Here is a 21,207-nt window from a genome sequence, read left to right as displayed (position 1 = left end):
AGTGAGCGTACGTGGGAACCAGTGTCAAACATGAATGCGCCCAGATTGGTTCGACGATTTCATCTGATCCATCCGGGCAAACCCAGACGAGCTGGTTTTCAGAGGAGGCATACTGTCATGAACCGTCGTCTACGTCCTTTCTGGTACTCTTGGTCCCTGACTCGCAGAGGATTGCATGCAGTATTCCTTCCAACATGGCCGCTCGGAACGCTCCGGATCAGTCTATGCATTCCACGCTGCTCATCCTACAAGAGAGACACGCCCCCGCGGCTCTGCACGTCTCAACGCTACCGCTACCTGTAGTCGGACGTGCTTTGCCGGAGTTCGATCGGGGCTCTCGCTTGATTCCTTGTTCCCAGCTCCTTGATTCCCTGTCCTATTCCTACCCTCTCCAATCTCCTAGAAAACCTTCTGCACTCAAGTCACAGTCCTCAGTGTCTCCGAGCGTAACTTGTTTGCTTCCTGGTGTTTCCCTGAACTTTCTGAACGCTCCTGGAAACTGAACCGCTATCCTCACGCTAGACGCCGAAGATCAGCGTTCGGGTCTATACAAATCCCGCACCGTAAAAAAGAAGAAATCCCAGAAGGTCGCAAGTACTCAACAAAAACAGGTTAGACGGGGAGAGACTTGTGACAGAGGAGGCCTAACACACAGTTCAATACATCCCCTTATAACATGGCAAAATATATTGGGTCAATCAAAGCAAAGAGGAGAATTATTGTGGGTGTGAGTATGTGAAAGGAACCTGTTACAGGCTCAGTGCAATCCAAAATCAAATGATGGGGAGTTTGTTGGGTATTTAAAGTTATGCATATATGACGTTAGGAGGGTTTTGGGGAGGTAGCAGAGGAAGAGTTTCTGTTCAACAGGGCAAGGGCTGATTGGGGTTCCACCTGCATGTTGCTAAAGGAGATCCTTCTTAAGAATGTATTTTCCAGAGGAAGCTGAATGCAGATATCTTTCCCTTGCCAGAACCAAATTGGCTGAGATGGGTCAGACTGGAAGGAACATCTTACCTGGCAGAGTTGCCTGCAGCTGTTGATGTCCCTACCTGTTCTGGACCTTTAAAAACCAAACCAAAAGTACACACAATGACCCAGTGCATTTCGATAAACGTCCTGAGAATTGATTAAATCCTGGTTAGGATCTGAAAGTATTTTGGGGGACACTGTTTACCAAGCTATGCCACTAAATGGGTAACAACCTTCAACATTTTGGAAGTATATTTAAAATGGAATGCTTTAGAATGTATAATTGTGTATGACAGATTAGTATTGGACTGTAATCCATTATCAATTAATTCCCAGAGTTTCCACAGGAGCAAATTATACCTGGGTTTGTGAGCATGGTGTACAATGTGACTCACAGGTTTAAAGGGTTTGATTAAACTCTTGACCTGTGAAAACCACAGTTGGCATTAAAGAAAAATCCCAAACACGGTTTTCTACCCTGCAAAGTGGAATATGAAGGAAGTCATTTCCAGCACTTCTCTAAAAGAAAATAATGTCAATTAAATAACCAACATCTTTATTCCAAATAACATTGTGCAGAAAAGAAAGGATTCTACCTTAAGTGGACCCATAATGCCAAGTAAAGTTAATTTGCTGATTCATTTTCCTCTTCATTTTTAAAATCTCATGCTTGTGTGACCCTTTAACACATCAAGATATTTTGCTGTCCAAAACAAAGGCTGTGACCCCAAAACTGAACAATACATATAACCACATTAACCCTACTAAACCTTCTTGTGGTCAAAATGTATCTTGTCTAGTGGGCACAGGACATTTCCGCTCAACAATGGAAGATTCAGAATTTCTGCATGCTCCATTTTCAGATGAAGACATTAATGCTCTCAGTATTGGTGGTCAGCCTATGCATCACAATGTTTCATGTCCTTTGACTGCTGCTCTGGGTCTCAACTCTGAACATCATGGTTTTCTGATTTGCCATTCGGCACCTGTCAAGCTTTTGGACATTAGACCTGATACATAACATGGGTTGCACTATGTATTGCTCTCCTAATGGCATCTATTCGGATGTCCCAGTGCATTGGGAATTTCACTTTTTGGCAGTGTTGCAGGACCCATTGGCCCTGACTGACCGGCCACGGAACAGCTGCTGTGCATTGCAGCCAGAATTTTTGGACGACGTTCCTCTGCAATTATGGTCCTGTTATGCAAAAGAGTGGGGTTTCGGGGAAGGTCAAAGTGTATAAAGAAAGTCACACTACAAAAATTAGTTTGATCAAAATTACCTCAGAACATGTGTGTCAGCAAAATCACATGGAACTTGTAGGATGCATAATTAATGTCTATCACCCTGATCCCAACAAAATCACCTCCCTGTATCCCACAATATACCGTTTCAAGAGAAGTAGAAGAAAGTAAGTCATTGAGCCTCTGCTTCAGCAAAGAATCATTATACCAATCTGCGGCACTTCCACTACCCTGATTCAGGCAGTTAAAAAACAGTCAAACAAAGTGATACATTTGTACAAGAACTTTGTTATGTGAATGCAGCTGGTCTGCCCATCTTACTGTTGTCCCCAATCCTGTAACCATTTTGTCTTTTTTTCTTTGGAGAAGCAACCCATTTCACAGTGGTAGATTAGTGATATGCTGTTATTTAGCATGTTGCTCAGTCTACAAACCTGTCCTAGCCCTAATGATGATCTGGATAGATTTGTTTCTAAAAACAAAAATATTTATTTACTGACTCAATATACCGTTTAAATAACAAGGGGGCGACCCTGTTATTTAAATAACAAGGGGACCCCCCTTGTTAATTTGAATATTTAAGTAACTTTGGGTCTCGCCCTAAGTTGCTAGGGGAATCCAGACGTGGACCCTTGCTCACTATTCCTAGAGAGGCACAGCTCCACCCTACTGATGAGGTCCAACCAGATAGAAACACGTGTCTGGGCTTGCTGTTGGTACTCTTGTTCAGAGGAGAATTGCCTAGCATTTCGGTGCTGGACTGCCCCAGGGCAGCATAAAGACTGATATGTTTGGGATATTTCTCCTCTGTGAAAGATGGTGAGCTAAAAACTCTGGGTAAGTCTCTCCTAACCAGGACTAATGTCTGGCAGAGGGACTCCCAGGACCCCCCTTGTTAATTTGAATATTTAAGTAACTTTGGGTCTCACCCTAAGTTGCTAGGGGAATCCAGACGTGGACCCTTGCTCACTATTCTTAGAGAGGCACAGCTCCACCCTACTGATGAGGTCCAACCAGACCGAAACACGTGTCTGGGGTTGCTGTTGTTACTCTTGTTCAGAGGAGAATTGCCTAGCATTTTGGTGCTGGACTGCCCCAGGGCAGGACAAAGACTGATATGTTTGGGATATTTCTCCTCTGTGAAAGATAGTGAGCTAACAACTCTGGGTAAATCTCTCTTAACCAGGACTAATGTTCTGGCAGAGGGACTCCCATGACCCCCCTTGTTAATTTGAATGTTTAAGTAACTTTGAGTCTCACCCTAAATTGCTAGGGGAATCCAGACGTGGACCCCTTGCTCACTATTCTTAGAGAGACACAGTTCCACTCTACTGATGAGGTCCAACCAGACCGAAACACGTGTCTGGGGTTGCTGTTGGTACTCTTGTTCAGAGGAGAATTGCCTAGCATTTCAGTGCTGGACTACCCCAGCGAAGGAAAAAGACTGATATGTTTGGGATATTTCTCCTTTGTGAAAGATAGTGAGCTAAAAACTCTGGGTAAGTCTCTCGTAACCAGAACTAATGTCTGGCAGAGGTACTCCCAGGACCCCCCTTGTTAATTACAATATACCTTTTAAACAGGGTGCATACTTTTTTTTTACTTAAAAAGGGGGCGAAACACTTTCCAACCCCAGTGCATACACTTCATAAAACAGAATTAAACCTAATTTGTTTCATTGCACCAAAATATCTTATATCAAGAGCATTGTCAAAGAAAAACATAAATAACAAATGAAAATTTCAAAATGTTCTTTATCTCAAAAGAGTGTATTAATTCTGGCATAAAGGTTAACTTGTGGTTTACATTCTTTTACAAATAAACCAACATTAACAAGGTGCCAGACGTTGCATAGCCCATTTTTTGTGCACTGGCGCTTTCCCAAGGCTGATTTCACAAGTCCATGAACTCCTTAAGTGATATTCAATTTATCAGAAGAGAAAAACAACCAAATAAAATGTTGCAAGGAGATAACAAAGGAAAAAGGTGACAAAACAAAAGCATAGGTTTGATGCAAATTACAATTTAAAATAAAAAAGCAATGTCAGTCCTACTCCGATATTTTTGAGCAGCTCAGTCACTGCTTTTGACTCCCTCATCCCTGTCTGTTTCCAGATCATGCCCAAGCCTTGACCTCACCATGCTGGCGGTGGGGTTGCCTTCATCTATCTTGAGTGGGTTCCTTTCTCCATCATACCCACCCAACTCTATACTTCTTTTGAGAGCCTGGTCTGCAAGTTGGTCATCTCTCCCTCCTCCACTCTGACCATTGTTACCAACTACCGGCCTCCAGGCGCTACAACCCTGTTCCTCTCTGGATGGGCTGCTTTCTGCTCCTCCTTACTTTCATCCATTTCCAACCTCCTCCTCTTGGGTAACTTCAACATCCAATTGGACACCTCTGCCTCAGCATCCACTCTTTTCATTGACTTTTGCATCTCTCTCTCCCTCTCCATCCTCCCCTCCGGTCCAGCCCACTCTGCTGGACACACCCTGGACTCTATCATCCACTCTGACCTCTCGCTCGCTCCCCATATGGTCACCCCTCTCTCCTGCTCAGACCATGCTCTCCTCCCACCTGGGTCCCTTTCGCTCTCCTACTGCACCTACAAAAGCCCTGCCAACCTCTTTCTCGAACATTTGCCCGATGAAACTAGTGTCAGCCACTGCCTTTGTCTCTACCTTCATCCCTCTTGCCCCCTACCGCAGACTCCACCTCAGACTCTGCTCTCAGCGATCTTCACTCAGCAATCACCAATACCCTTGACGTTCTTGCCCCAGTCATGAGGATCCGCCTGGAACATGCCTCTAAACATAAGACCTGCTATGACCCCGAACTTGCAGCCCTGAAAAGAAAGTGCAGCGCAGTGGAACAGAAGTGGCAAACCTCAGGTTCACCCTCTGACAAACTGGCCTGCCGTTTGCTCCAAAGGTAATACAGACTCGCCATCTGTGCCAAGAAAAGGGCTCACATTCAGGCATGGGTATCAGGTGCATCCAATAATGCGACTCCACCCATCCAGGCTATTATGTCGTCAGAGGATCACCTCTGCGTAGGATTTCTCTCTTTCCATTCCTTTATTCTCACCATACTTCTAGGGGGCGTGTTGCGTCTCATAAGCTGTTGTGTTTTGGGGAAGTGCAGCATTACCTTCAGGGAAAGGAACGAAAGCAATATCAGTATGCTTTGAGTATTTATCGATGGATATAACACCAGTCTCTTCGACTCCATATTGACACGCAAGGTATTTCTTATAGGGAGTTTCTAATAGGAATGGAAGTACTTGTCCCATTTGAGGGGAGACACTCCCAGTGTGGCCCTGGTTACCCAACCCCCGAGGGAGGGTTTTGCTTTGTGGGCTCACCACCGTAGCCTCAAAGGGGGTGGCTCCCATATGGGAATAAGGGACGAATACCCTGGATTTGGCACACATGGCTGCTCTTATTAACCACATCTGGTTTTCCCCTTACTTACCCAATATAGCTCATCATGATTGGAACACCTGTCCCATCTGCCCATCACATGACATTGGTCAGGGCATCAAGACTTTGCCTTCTAGACAGCCATCCTTAGAAGGGTTGTTATTAAGTATCCAAATAGATTGTATACTGCTCCCCAAATGTTTATGCTATGAGTAGCTTCTTGTTGTGGAGGATTTTCAGGGTGGGTAGACACCTATCCATGCAACAATGCAGAAACCATGACAGTGGCAAAGCAGCTGCTGACCAAATTACATATCGGATCTTGTCTCCTTGTGACAATAGAAAGTGACAGGGGCACCCACTTTACTGGCAAGGATACTTATATTGATCAGCACCTGAATTGTCCTTATCGCTCACAATCTAGTGGTACTGTAAAATGCCAAAACAATGATATCAAGATGAGACTGTCTATGATTTGTCAGGAGACTGGTCTCAAGTGGCCAGATGCTTTGCCCTTGCTCTGCTTCGTACATGCAACAATGCCAATCTAAATGATGGGTTATCACATGAAATACTCATAATAAGGAGACTTATGCATATTGCCACTACCCCTACACAAGCACTCAATCTCCATCTATAATTTTAAACTGTTGCATGTCCCTTGTGCAGGCTGCCATATCTCTGTACTTGCAGGTAAAGGAGGCACTGTCTGAAGTCCCTGATAGCCCCTGCCAGTTGCTTGAGCCTGTGTTTAGTGTTTATAACCCATGTGTCCCAAAGAAGTTTCATCATGGAGCAGGGTATTGCTAGGTCTGGAAAAGTTTGGGGCTACGCTACGTTTGGGACTGTTGGGACTGGGGGCTAGCTAGCCTTTTTGGTTGTAACGCCTGAGCTTCTATCCGGGGTTACAACCAAAAGACCCGGGGCTATTGCCCCCTTGGCCCTCCCCCCTAGCAACGCCTCTGTCATGGAGTCCTGCAAGGCATGTAAGACGACATGGCCACCACATGAAGCACCAACGCCCCAGACACTGTCGCCAGAAGTCTCACCACCCTCCATGCCTGCTAGTGTGACTACACTACCTCAGCCACCCAAAACCGGAACAACCTCTTCACCCGCAGCAGGAACCATGCCGTCTTTGTCGCATACTGTGTATACTGTGTCCCCCTCTCATCACTGACTCCCACTTCATTTGATGTTACTGCCTCACCTCTAGTGAATTCATGCACATCTGAAGAAATTGAACACAAGCACATCCCTGCTGCTCGAGCCACATACACAACATTCTCACACAAGTACAACCTCCGCCCAGGCCGTAGACAGCAATTTGCTTACATTTTTGTCGTTTGAACAAAACATTTGTTGAACAGACATGCACGCTGCTTGCATTATGTTTGTCGAGGAACTGAGAGTGTGACTGGAAGGTGGAGCTGCCAAGCACTTCTGTGTTCACGGTTTTTCCACATCCAAACTTTGCAACATTGTTAAATGAGTGTTTCAGTCCTACAGCATATGCACAATTTCCTACAATTCTTCGTACTCGTGGAGCTTTACGCCGCCTGCAGAATCCTATATTAATCCTTTAAGCACTGTGAGGAACTGGTGTTGGACCTTGAACTGTATCTGACCTGGCTGTGCCCATGAACACAGACTAAGCAGCACTGATTATACAACATCATTTTTTTAATATTATTCTCCTGCTTCCAGTACACATTGTAGCCACTTTTAATCCTACCTGTCCTAGGCTGACAGACAATAGTGTACACCCATTGATTGAAAGCCAGAACAGTTATCTAGATTCGACCCGCCCAGACCCCTGAATCCTGAACCCATCTGACTGTTGGGCCTTTGCACATGACATTGACTCTGGTTTCACAATTGCACGTGTTCCCTTTGATTGGTGTGGAATCTCGGATAATCTAAGACTTGTTTCCGAGTCAGACGGTGCCGCTGCTTGTAAAGGTCATGTGTACCTATTTGGGTTTACTGGGCCTCTGAATTTTCCTCTACCTTCTGGTCTAAATGGGAAACGTGCCTCCATTAGATTTGCATGCCCTGAATGAGGTCTCCTCTGTTATGTAAACCATGGCACATTATCTATGGATATTCAACATTCAATCCACCCTTGGACTAGTACAATCCTGCACTCTCTAATTGGAAAAATCAAAGCTCTTCAAAAAACGATATTAAAGTATTTTTAATGCGATGTATCTATTTACAAAATGTGAACAAAATCATATTTCTGAATGTTTTCAAGTATAAATATTTGTATTAAACATCATTTATAAAACACAATTCACATAATTCTTAAGAATACATGAAATCAAACATCAATCAAAAAATAATGTATTCTTGTAGATAATTCAGAAAACAACACTGAATGTATTATGCTAATCCAGATACTGCCGATGTATTTGTTTTGATTTTGTCAGGGTCAGGTTAGAAGTAACAAAAAACTTCTCAACGCTTTTCAGGTAATTGGGACACCCTTATTCAGAAGAATATTTCCCTAACTTCCTATGCATACCAACACATTTGCAATTACAATAAATGGAATCAAGAAACAGTGTACTTAGTCTCTTAACACCCGCCTGAAAATTGCATGGAAAAAATGCATAAAACAACATTTTGTTCTTATTCTGAGTGCTGGGAAAAATGCCTAAAATGCATCATCCTTTTAATGTCAATTTAGATGATCTGTCACATATGGGAGGGTGGTGCTTCATTCCACACAACAACTGTCTCCCCCTTGCTCAGCTTGCAACTAAAGATTTTTATGGCACCTTTTGAAGTTTGTCAGTTTGTCCTTGGGGGTGGGTGCAAAAGGAACTTGCACTTCTTGGTCAACCTCTTAGTCACACTTACTTCTTTGTCCCCCCTGCCAGTGCTGCCTTCTAGTCTGGCAGAGCAGAGAATCCTCATGCCTTTAGCCACATCACATGTCCTTGCGGAATAGTTCATTTAAAGGTGCGATTTCCTGAGGGAGGCAAGACTTCCCATTGAGTTTTTCCTGCATGAGCCAAACTGGTTTGACAGGTATTTCTAAGCCTCTGCCACATTGATTGAAGTCTTGTAGGGGAAAACATAATATACATGGCTTTGTCAAACCTCCACCCACACTGACATTTCTTGTGCAAGCAAAAGCTACCGTTTCACATTGGCGTTTAAAAGTCATTTTTTCTTTATTTTCTTTCACATGTGTGCAAGCCGTATTTTTCCTCTGATGTTTGAAATGCGGTTCTGTAGTTCATGGGATTAATTTGATTTGACCTCTTGAGTGGATTTGCAATTACTGTTGGTTCATGGACATGGAGGGGAGACCCTCCGCAGAGGGTTCTTTAATTTGACATGGGAGAAAAGAACAAACTAAGCCATTTTATGTTCATTTGTAGTGTTTCAGAGTGCTGCCGTTCATATGAAAGGGAAAACAAAGCCGTGTCGGGTTGCAATGTGAACTTATTGCCTCTCATTGAATGAACAATCAGACAGGCTGTTTTCAGATGTATTGCCTATCTTTTTGGCATTCAGATGGAGTAAAGCGAACGCAGGGCTGTTTTTCAGTGCCACACATAACTTTGTGGTTTTACAGTTAAAAGAAAGCAAACGCAGGGACGTCTTGAATGCAGTGCACAACCTTGGTATTCAAATGACAGAACAGCAAATGTTGAGTTGTTTTTTAATGCAGCACATGTGCCAGGGAACAAGGCACAACCGTTTTTGGTGGCAATGTTTAATGTAGTTTTTCAAGTGGCGGGGATTTCTGTTAGGGCCTGTAAATGCACCCCACAGTGCTCAGTAAACAATATTTTACCTTCTCCAAAAACCGCACTCTGCTTCTCCTTCCTTCCTCCTGCTGGTCTCTTGGTCTGCCACCTCCTCCTTTGACCTCACCCGAACAAACCCAACAGTTCCTGTTTCCTGCTGTCCATTTTATTCTCCCCTTTCTCTTGCCATAGGCCCACTTGACCCTGGTCAACCATGCCCAGTCTTCCCGGGAGGGTATCAGGTAATATTATCCCCATATATATGGTCGCCGTAAATAATATCGCTGGGAAAATGTCGTGGCAATATTATATGGGTGACCATATATATGGGGACAGGGGCAAATAAATAAATAAATAAATAATAAATAAATAAATAAATTAAAAAATAAAGTTTCGGTGTTGCGGGGGTGTCCCCCGCATGTTCCATGCAATAATGTCGCCAAAATATTAAGTAGTGAGCTCAGCCCCACCAACATTCTCTGTTTGGACCTGTCACGCAATAGTGATGAGGCATGGGAAAAGCTGTATACAGGTTTGTGTTAGGGGGCCTGGGTCTTGGCTTCCCTAAGGGAAGTCCAGTGTGTGTGTTCATGTCACACACTCTGAGTGAGAAGCCTGAAAAGGCACAAGGAGGTCTCAGTCCCACCGTTGAGGGATTAAAGAAAATGTCATTACACTGTAGCCTGATAAGAAAGTCAAAGCATTAAGACTGGATAAACACACCACTGTGTGTGACAAATCATCATCAATAAGAATGCTCTAATCTAGGAATGGTCATTTTTTTAAAATTAAAAACGATGTCAGGAAAAATGTTAGCTTACTAGAAAGAAGGGCTCTCCAACTCTTGACCTTGGTCCATCATTGTTTCTCTGAGGGTCTAACCAACCTCTGGGCTTCAGCAGACAACTGTCCATTAGAGTTGCTCACCGTTATCTTGGCTTTGTGAAACCCAAGCAACTGTTACAGGCGTTCACCAGTCTCTTGGTCTTGTTGCTTTAGTGCATTTGAAATGGTTTTGTCTTCCATGCAGCCTTTAGAATCCCTCACAAACCTCTGGCCTTAAGCTGTTCTCCCGGACACTAGAGAGAAGACTGAATATTTACCTTAAAGATTTTTATTTTTACCAAGGGCACCAAACTAGGGGCCCATTTGTCAGTGGGAAATGAGAATTGTTTGATTAGTGGTTCCTTATTGCCATTGGCTGTTCCCATTCCGTATTTAGTTGTCTAGAAGCCTAGTTGGTCATTTGAGAGATAACAAGGACATGAAATGTAGTCTAAACTGCCATTTAAGATACAACTGCACATAGCAACCTGCTTTTCGCCTCTTTTTCAGAAACTGATCAGAAAGTATGACACTTGAAATGTTGTGTGATCCTGTGGGCAGGTTCCTGCCGGGAAGGTCCTTTTAACAAAATAAAATATGTGTAGCAAGTATAGAAGAATTTTTCCAAGATCCAAATGCTGACAAACAAGGGGGATCTTGACTAGCAACATTTCCGGAAACATCACCTAACACTCATTTCACATCAGATGGCAAAATAACTTTGCTCCTTTGACTAGGATCCTATACTGTGTTTATTAACAGATAATCTCTTTGCCAAAATAAGGCGGGGAAACTGGCTACAAGTTGGCCACAACTTAATCTGTCTAAATAAATTAGATAGTGAGCAAAGGTGAGAAACTGAAACGACTGTACATATTTTAAATGTAACATCAGTATGGGTCAATTTCCTTGTTACAGAGAAGTGGTAAATCCTGCTCTAGAAACCATGGATTACAAACAGTGGGCCTCATTACGACCCAGGCGTTAAGGGTTAACGCCGTCGTTAACCCTTAACGCCTATTCTGATTTTAACGGCTGCATTTAGCAGCCGTTAAAATCCATGGCGCTAACCTGCCATGTTGCTAATTACGCCACCGTAATTTACGGTGGCGTAATTAGCGCCTTCCCCACTCCCATTATGCCTAATGGGGCAAAAATGGGAATGGGGAAGGGAAAATGGGAAATGGGGATTTACCGCCCCACTCACCTTGGAATGGGGCGGTAAATCCGCCATCCACCATGGTGTAAACGTAGTTTACACCATGGTGGTAAAGTTGGCGCAATTAGCGCCTGGGTTGTAATGACCCCCCCCTCCACATTCAGCACATCTGAAGCAAGGACAAAACAACGATTTGTTCTCTTAAAGATATAATTCAGTGATTAAGAGTATGAATAGAGCATTCACTCAATGAAATGTTACAAACTGACCCCCATACTCCTTGGTGGAATCCTCTGCTAACAAAATTGAGTCCCCCAGAATCAAGAGCCATTTAAAAATGAGGTTCACGAGAAAGAATATGCACACACTTTGCACGGGTTTAAGGGGTCGTTGGATTTCTGTCCATGAAATGTGGGTGGGGACTCTTCCCCCCTGAATCAGGATTGCATCTTTTCAGCTGGGCTTTGGCCCTAGTGGCTTTCAGCATAGTAATGGTAACTCTACACCAGTTGGATTCTAGGCACGTTGGAATATTGCGGTCCCTGTGCATGATGCAGTTTTTTTTACCAGAAGCTCCTTGTTTTTCAGAGGTGGATTTGTGCGACAATCAGGGGGAGCTGATAAAGTGCATAGATTTCCTCTCCTCGTGTCCTAGGTAGCAGTATTGTCCAAGTTACAGATTTCTTGGCTTTATTACTTCATACATGATTGATGATTTCACTGTTGTGTGGTGTCCCTTGTTGGAGGCTTGGCGATGGGTTTGGGAGGACCATGGGTGTCAGGTGCTACCACCCACAGCACGACTTACGCCACAAATGAAGTGAACAGGGAATACCCCAATTCATCACCAGCCTCAGGACAATATCTCAAGAAAGAACCCCAATATGCCGACCACACAGTGTTACTTGATCTCGCCCCAATAGAGCTCCTACACTCTATGAACTCCTTTTATTATTGTGCCACTGTCAACAACATGAAGATCAACCCCGCTACATCAAAAATGATGATAATTGGGGGTAGGTGCAGGAAAAAATTCTCTTTCATTGGGAAATTGGCTAACGCAGGCTTGGGAACAGTAAATAGTTATGAATAGCTAGGCTACCCCATTAAATCTAGACCGTGATTCCTTATTAAGGTGAATTTATCATGCCCAGAGTCATGAAAAAATGGCTTGTGATTAAAAAGTTTATCACCAGAAAAGGAGGCTTTAATTTCAAAGGTCTCCTATCTATATACAAAAAGCGTACCATCCCCGGTCTTTTATATGGGTTGGAGGCCCTGTCAACAGGCCGTGCTACATGGTTAGAAAGAAATGAGGGGAAATTGTTGCGATCCATATTGGGTATCCCCAATGCAGTGCCTGTTGAGGCTTTAAGAAGCAAGCTTTGTCTACCATCCATTAGGTCTTCATGGTTGGTTCATCGTACCAAGCTTTATCTAAAGTTATGCCTATTTCGTTCGGATCTTGACACTCTGCTAGGATTAGTAGCCTCGCATACCTCAGACGTGGCTCCCAACCTGTTCATTCAAGACCTGCAGAACTCTGTGCTATCCCTTCTAAACGAAAATGTGTATGCCTTTAGACCTTGAACTCACTCTTCCTAATGTCCATGCAGTTCTAAAAAGTAAAACCAGGCACTGGGATCGATGTGAATACCTGACTAAACTTCAAAGTAAAAAGAGGTTCATAGAATATAGTACTCAGGGTTTTCCTATACATACCCCCTGCTTATACTTGACGAAACTGTGTTCTCCCAAGCTGTGGAGATTTATCATCTATATACGCTTTAACTTGCTACCTACTAATGAATACATAGGAGGGTGGGGCAGCATCGGTGCCGCCTTTGTCCTCTTGCAATCGAAACCGGCCATGGTGTCCTAACATCGTGCCAAGTGTTGAGGGCTACATACATAAAAGGGTTTTTGTCATTTCGTAAGCCATGAGGAAAGTATCGCCACAGATCAATTCTGGAGTACAATAACAGGGGCAGAGTCCCTGGGGATCACGTCTGCAGCTTTTCAGGTTTGGAAGGAGGCGTTAGCACTTTTTGAATCTGAACTTTAAGAGTTGTGTGGTAAATGGCAGATTTATGCTAACTGCGGCAATTGGTATATCTAGGATTTTATGTAAATGAGACATGTTCTAAATGCGACATTGTTGTTTTCTTTTTTTTTATCTGCAATCCTTTTGATTATATATGGAAATGAATTTAAATATGTCATTTTATGTATATCTTGGATGTACTTTTGTGTTTAGTTTTTTTTATAGTTGTGGTGCAAAAGGTTTCATTATTAACCAAAAGCACTTAAAAAAGAACCCCAAGTGACAAGTTTGCCAGACTAAACCTTCCTGACTTGCAATGACCACAAATTCCTGAATGATTTACAAACTAGGAGAGCTAGAAAGATCTCGCCTATCACCTGCCACCAGGGCAAAGGGAAAGCAAGACATACATCATTAGACCACGCAGAAGAAGTGCCATTAAGTTCATGTTGTGGCATTATTCCCTTAAAGACAGGGTCCCCTTTACCCATTCACATAGAAATTCATGGTGTTGAAAAGTTAGCTGCTCTCAGCCCTACGGGGAAACGATGTTTATTTTCCTGTGCCAGTTCCCCCGGAAATACCCACTATTATGTTACAAACAAAGGAGATGGACTCTGACAGTAAGAACAATATTCTTTCAGGAATTATCCCCCCCACTGGATGTGAAAAGGAGAGGCCAGAAACATAGACTTTCTAAACCAGTTAGAACCAATAAAGAACCCACTTGATCAGTACAGCCATTTTAGGCCTATCTCATGGTTGCCCTGAACAAAGGAAGCACTAAATACAAAATGGCCAAGAGCAGGACTTAAAAAATATATTGGTACCCCAATGGCCACCAAAAAGGTACATCAAGCTTCCAATGTGGTAAAATGGCTTGCACCTCTGAAGGAGCCAAAATTAAATTACAGAGGACACCACACTATGCCCTAAAACCAATGGAGGGTGATAAAACCACACAAGGGTAAAACTGGGATACCAGAGAAGCACCCCTTGGACAGGGACTCTTGGCGATTCAGGGTCAAATACCTTACCTAAAAGCTTTATTTGCCGCATTTCTGGCACCTTCCCCTTGCCTTTACTTCAGGACATATTTGGGGTGTGTTTTAGGCTTGGATGGTAATCCGTTAATGGTGTTGAGTTGATTGCGTTTTTCAAAATAGCCGCCACTGTGCTTCCTTTTCCAGTGATGACGAATTTCTTCTGGCAGTAATTCCGCAAGTGGATTTTCTGCTGGCGGAATTTTTGCTGCGTGACTGGGCAGTAATAGTCATTCTGCTGATTATGGTGGATTTCCCAGTTTTCGGTGGTGATTCAGCCAGGCAGAATTACTGTTAACGCCAATGGTGCGTGCATGAGCCCTCCGTGCTGTAATGAGGCAGAATTTCCGCTGCACACCACAGCGCTAACTGTAATTCCACTGCGGAGGAATTGCCACCAATTCTGTGTCAGTCTCGAAATAAGGGCCATTATTTGTATCCAATACATAAACATTTGCATTATGATAGAGAGGTGCCTACAGAAGACCTCTAAGAAGTGGGTTGTTTGGAAGATTTCACTCTAGAACATAGCTCCCAAACTGCATCAAACTCGAATGTTGCTATGCTTCAGGATACTGTGTGCATGTGTTTCATGGAATTTATGAGGCTCACGAGGTTCAGTGGTGGCTGGATATGCACCAATCACTAGGCAACATTGATAGCCATGTGTCCAGGTCCTTAATATGCATTAATTTGTCATATATCTTGGAACTAAGAGGGAAAGCTTGTGAAAAAAGACAACGTATTCTACGTGTAAACTGTGCTATCACTTACCTAGCATAGTGGGATAGATATCCACAAGTGATACAACAGTTGATACTTGCTGACCTGGTGTAACATTCGGCCCCATAATTACAAGGGGAACATGGGAACTTCCTTCGTACATGCTCATTTTATAGAACTGCCGATGTTCCATTGCAAGTTCGCCATGATCCGAGCTGAATACAACAAAGGTGTTTGCAAGAAGTTGGGTATCATTCAGAGCAGCAATGATCTCGCCTGCAACAAAAGAAACATATTCAGTACATTGTGAAACATCACAAACACTCACTGTAACTGAGTGAATGGTACGCAAGAGTCTGTAGTGAGTGTACCCTTTCTCACCCACCCACCTGGGGGTGTTAAAGGGGGAAAGAGTATAGACAGGGCAGAGTTTTTGATGTGAATACCTAACAACTGGTTTTAGTACCTAGGCAAATGATGACAATATCTGGCAAAACTTGGGCAACGGTGTCGGCATCTTGGTAAAGGACTGCAATATATGGTATTGGATGACAATACCTAGCAAAAGTGCACATATCTAGACAAATAATGTCAATTCTTGGCACATGGTTCACTTTGCTAGCCATATGATGATAATACCTGTCAAATAGTCTGCGAACCAAAGAATCCGAGGACACAAACATGGCACATGTTGTGAATATCTGAGCATATGCTAGCAATGACTAGAACATGGTGTGAGTGCTTTGATATATTATGGCAAAACATTCCATAAAATGGCAGTACCTGGCCCTATGATGACAGTTCCTAGCAAATGATTAGTGTACATGATGTAGATACGCAGAACCAAGCATTTGGTGTAAGTACCTGAGCATCAAAAAAGCATTACCATAACTTGCCATATTATTTTTGCTCTGCACATGATGTTCTTAAGATGGCACATGAAACTAGAAGTTCAGTGGGGAAGATATGAGGGGAAAGTTCAAGTGTAGGGGTGAAACAGTGGGAGTTCACGTGTCAAATATCGAGTGTCATGAAGCCATATTGGCACCAACAAAAGGCAAACCCCAAAACCAGAAGTATCATTATGACTTTTTTTTCCTCAGGGAAACTAACAATTTTTGGGCAAAATAATAAAATAGGGTGCAAAGGTCAATATAACTTCTTCAGTGGGCCGAGCTGTGCTCTGGACGCACTTCCGGGTGAGCAGACTGAAATCAATGCTTCTTGGCATTGAACCTGCATCTACATTTGGCACCTCGTTCATCCATTCCTAGCGGTCAGGACATGCTCCAACTACATGCCTCTTTAAAAGTGTTTTCAGCACACACCCTGCAGATCCTAGTCTGCAAATTCATAATTTTCAACTTGGTAACCACATTTGTCCTCCTTTTCTGAGCCCCTCTCATTTGCATTTCTCAATCTCTGTAGACCGCCGGGCCCTCTTCTGAAATTGTATGATGATTTAGATTCTCTTCTCTCATTTCTGTTACCTTCTACATAGCTGTCAGGTTTCTCAGTTCCATGCGGAATCTTTGAACCACTCCTTTGTTTTTTTGTTTTCACACTGCATGCTGGGACTTGTAGACCCACCCCTGCAATGGGAAAAACAAAACTACCATGTAATTGGAAGCAAAAAGCAGGACTGGCTCCAAGTGTCAGACATGGAACTGGGAAACTTTGCAGCAAGGCTTCTACTTACCCCATTCTTTCTTCTTGGAGACTTTAATCTACACCTCAATAGCACCCACTGTATATCCCCTCATTTCTCTCTTCTTGACTCCTATCATTTAACTCGGATCTAATCTCCTCCCTCTCATATCTTGGGCCTTATCTCAGCCTCATTTTATCTTCTCTTCCTACCAATGCTGATGTAACTAGATATCCCCCAGTTCCTCCATCCCAGTTTGAGCTTGTGTGTTCCACAGTACAAAAGCCTCAAATTCCCCGCAAAGACCCCAGAGATATAGCATGAAGTTAGCAAGCAAGAGATTTGGAACTTACCAAGCGCAGCTCTCAAGCTCATTTTTTAGGGACTCAATGAGTTGGTTATGACCCATGGGAGTTTCAAAGTTTTCGGGTGCAGGAGCGTGTTACCGTAGGCCAGATACAAGATGTTCGTGGTGTAGATTGAGCTGGCTTAGCAATGCCTGATACCAGATGGGCAGGACCTCATGGAACAGGCACCACACTGCTGCATAATTGAAAATGTGAGAGGGTCTGAGGATACTGTGCTGGAGTAGCATGGGGAGACAACCCACTGGGTGCCGGAGCAGGGCACACTGTTAAGATGCAGAACATAGGAGGTGAGCTTCTAGTCGAAACCAGCATTGATCTGCGGAAAGGTAAGGAAGAGTGTCATGCTTTCAATGGGGATGGGGCAAAGGGTTGACAATTGAGGGGCATGGGAGATGAAGGGGTGGCAAGGGTGATTATGGGTGGACCACCTTTTTGTGTGAGAAAGATGGGCACTGTGAAAGGGGGAATTGGAGGGATGCCTCACCCCCCACTGAGGACAGCTGGGAGGGGTAGCAAGGATGGGGTAGCAAGGATGGTGCTGCAAGTTCGAGCACCTGTGAATTAATTCAGTTACAGGATTTATTATTTTATTACTTATATTTATATGTGATATTCTCGCCTGGAGAAAAGTCGCCTTCCTGGTGACTTTTCTCCTGTGCCCCCAAAAACCTTCCCCAACATCTTTTAGGACTGGTATTATTTACTATATAACCTCCAGTACTAGAATATTTGGGGGAAATGCTTGAGTTACTTGGGAGTGCAAATTTGGGGAATAGTTGCCCCTTTATCACAGGATACCCTTTGCTCAAGCCAAGGCAATGACGTGCTTCAGCTGGTGTGGTGCGGCAGTGAACTTGTTCGAACGTGCAGGTCTGCAGTTCAAAGATTGGTGATGGCCAAAGGTGGCTCCTGGAGGATCCTGTTGGTTCGAATAGCGTTGAACAGGCCTGACTCACGGTTCACAGTGGTTTCACAATGAATTTGCAGGAATCCTGGCTGTTTTGGCTCTAAGGTGCTATGAGTCCCACTCCAGGATCTCAGTGCAAGAGTAGTCCTTTTCTTAGGTTCCCAAACATGGGGGAGGCTGGCATAAACTTGCTTGGGTCCTTCAACATGGTGAGGTCCTAGTTACCAGCACGACTAGCAAGGAGGCAGGTCTTTCTCCAGAAGCAGGTCACCCCCATTGTGCCCTGGGGATGGTTAGGGGACAGTGCTTGCCTCTGACTTGGAGTACCTATCTTCACCTCAAAACCTGAGGACTTTGGAAAGAACTGCTCTCCCAACAGGGTCCAAATGAAATCATCTTCAAGGGTTGAATTCCTGAGATTATTCAAAGAAGAAGTGGGAGACCTCTTCATTTAAAGGTAAAAATCCATAGGTAGTGGATAAAAACAAGCTTGCTTTAAGGGTGCAACCTCTGCTCTTGGAACAAAATGTCTTTGCCTTCTGACATCACACCCAACATGCTTTGTGTTAAAGGAAGTGGAGGGGACAGGGTGGAAGAGGGATATAGAGAGAAAACAAGTTGGTGAAACCTTCCTGCAACTGTTCTGAGCTCCCTCTGTCTCCAATAACCCTGCCCCCTAACTTTGTCAATAGCATCAAAGGCCCTTTTAGAATGCAGCGCCCTGGTGTGAGGCTAATCCTTCTATTTCCAGGGAAGCTTCCAGTGGAGTGGCTGTCTCAATGGAGAGAATGTTACCTGTCCTCACAAAGGATCAAACAGAGGCAACCCAGATGGCTATAGTCTAGCTGGGAGCAGCAGTGACAGCCTTACTGGAGGCAATACACATACAATACTCAATCTGAGGGTGGCTGTCAGGGGGCTTGGGGAGAGGGCAGTCGTTGGCTGGGGGCAGAGTGGCCCAGAGCTCAGTGGTTGGTTCGGAGGAGAGGTGCAGTTTGTGGGTGAGTGGAACTGTTTTTTCTTTTGCTGAGGATTACCGGCCTGACTGGGGGGGGGGTTCGTGAGCATGTGAAGCCATGCCAGACCCATCCTGGTGAACTATGGTTTGGATCTGCGTGATTTTTCCGTCGCAGAAAAGTCAGCGATGGAAAAGTTTGCATGAGAAATGCGCGAACCACAAAAGGTTTGCACATTTCCCATGCGGACACGCATTCAAAAACCCTACATACCCACACCCCCACCCACAACACTCCCCCACCCACACCCTCAACACACCCCCACCCACACCCCCAGCATAAACACACCCTACTTACCTTTTTTACCTGCGGAGTCCCTGCGGCGCCAGTTCCCTTTCACTTTCGTGATCGGGGACCAGCGCTGCAGGGTCCTTTTCTTTTTTTGGGGGGGGAGCTCTGGGGTGTGCCCCGCAACCCCCGCTCACTATACCACATAGTATAGTGAGCGGGGTGTTGCGGGGGTATACTTACCTACAATGCTACCACCAAAGGTTCAAACTTTTGGGGTTCGAACCTTTGGTGGTAGCATTATTCAGACCTTTTGTACGGTCTGACCTTTTTTTTCAGTCCGGTCGTACAATTCCTATAGTTACAGGTAAGTAACTTGTTCCTTATGTAATATGGCGGCCGGTAGAATACAAACTTTGAGAGTACTGCATTAGTTGGCAAGTTTCAACTCCATTCTGACTGCTTATATAGTTCAGAATTGAGTCTCGTAAGCTACATTAGGGCTAACGGTGGAGTTGAGGCCTGGTCTTCATAGAGTATACCACTTCTTCACAGTTCCATCAACATTTGGGTGTAATAATAATTGCATAAATGTTTTCCCCATCCATGCTGCTTTTTATTTGTATTGGTTTTGGAATGTCTTCAAATAGAAATGATACAAGGCAGCTGTTCTGAATGGACAGCAGTAATGTAAATGCTATTTACCGAATTGTCTTTGCTTCCAGCTATACAGAACCTGGATAGTTCATAGGCTTAACTTGTGATGGGTAAGCCACTGGGAAACGTCCCTGAAAGTTCTGTCACTGGCCATTGAAGGGGAACCAATTTCCTAACCTAGTAATGCTTACACTTTACACACGTTTACTCCAGTGTTTGCCCCTCTAACTTTGAAACTCTTATTTTACTATCAATAAGGCCCCAATTAGACCAGTAGTCCCAGAGTGCTGTGCCTGGGATAATGTGAGCTGACCATGCTAGCTATCTTGCTAGTAGCTAACTGCAAAAAGGGCCAAACTGGCGCCCTCTCTTAGCCACATCAAAAGGAACCACCTCTGCCTAGTTAATATAAAACTGCAAACCCACATACAAGTCAAAAGCCAAGGCCTAGAAGGCTTTCTCTCCCTGTGCTCTAAACCAGGCAGCAAGAATCCTTGTCAATATACAACCAACTAGTCCAGCAACACTGGATCAACTATCCTGAACCGAATGTTAACCTGAGTGTGGCAAACTAGCATCTAGCTCTAAATCAATATCGGTATAACATGGTTTACAATTTTAAACTTTTCACTAATGGATCAATTTGACAATTAAAAGCATACCACACATATAAACTACTAAAAGCATTGTGTCCCAGTTATAAAAATGACTTTTTACACAACAGATCCTACCCACATTTTAGCTGATGGGGAGGAGGGCGGGCAGCTGTTTTATATGAAATCTCTCCACTGGCCCCCAGTGGCTGCAAGGATCAAGTTCAAGACCCTTTGCTTCTCGGGCAGTCGCCCGTTTCGCTCGCCTCAGGAAACAGGTCTGACTGAATGGCAATGAAGCATTCAAAAGTCTGATTATGTGAATGGATTTTCCCAGTTCAGCTGAAGTGAGTCGCTGCGAAAGATACACTGTAGGAGCACCCATGAACAGTAGGAAAGAGAGGGAGTCGATTCATTTCTCAGTAATTACTCTCTGTCCTTCTCTCAATCCTGGCTCCTCACAGTAGCCTTGACTTACAATCAGCCTGTACCTTTTCTCTACCTGGTGTGTATTCTATCTTGAATGTATATCCTTGTAGTTTATACACTAGTCTCTGCAATCTCACTTTTAGGTCCATGCCTCCTCCTGGTG

The 21,207-nt window shown here is 44.0% G+C and overlaps 1 protein-coding gene across 2 annotated transcripts in view; it reads right to left on the bottom strand.

The window, feature by feature from the left end:
• Positions 1–21,207, bottom strand: part of ARSK (arylsulfatase family member K) — a 1,332,773-nt gene that overhangs the window by 796,269 nt on the left and 515,297 nt on the right. For both annotated transcript variants that reach the window (XM_069627648.1, XM_069627647.1), the window contains exon 6: positions 15,250–15,474. In XM_069627648.1, coding sequence (XP_069483749.1) covers positions 15,250–15,474 — 225 coding nt within the window. The remainder of the gene's footprint in view (positions 1–15,249; positions 15,475–21,207) is intronic.

The sequence above is a fragment of the Ambystoma mexicanum genome, chromosome 6p (genome assembly GCF_040938575.1).
Source record: "Ambystoma mexicanum isolate Mex_15411 chromosome 6p, UKY_AmexF1_1, whole genome shotgun sequence".
In the NCBI taxonomy this organism is placed as follows: domain Eukaryota; kingdom Metazoa; phylum Chordata; class Amphibia; order Caudata; family Ambystomatidae; genus Ambystoma; species Ambystoma mexicanum.
The sequence above is the reverse complement of the archived record's forward strand: the minus strand, read 5'-3'. Positions and strand labels throughout refer to the sequence as shown.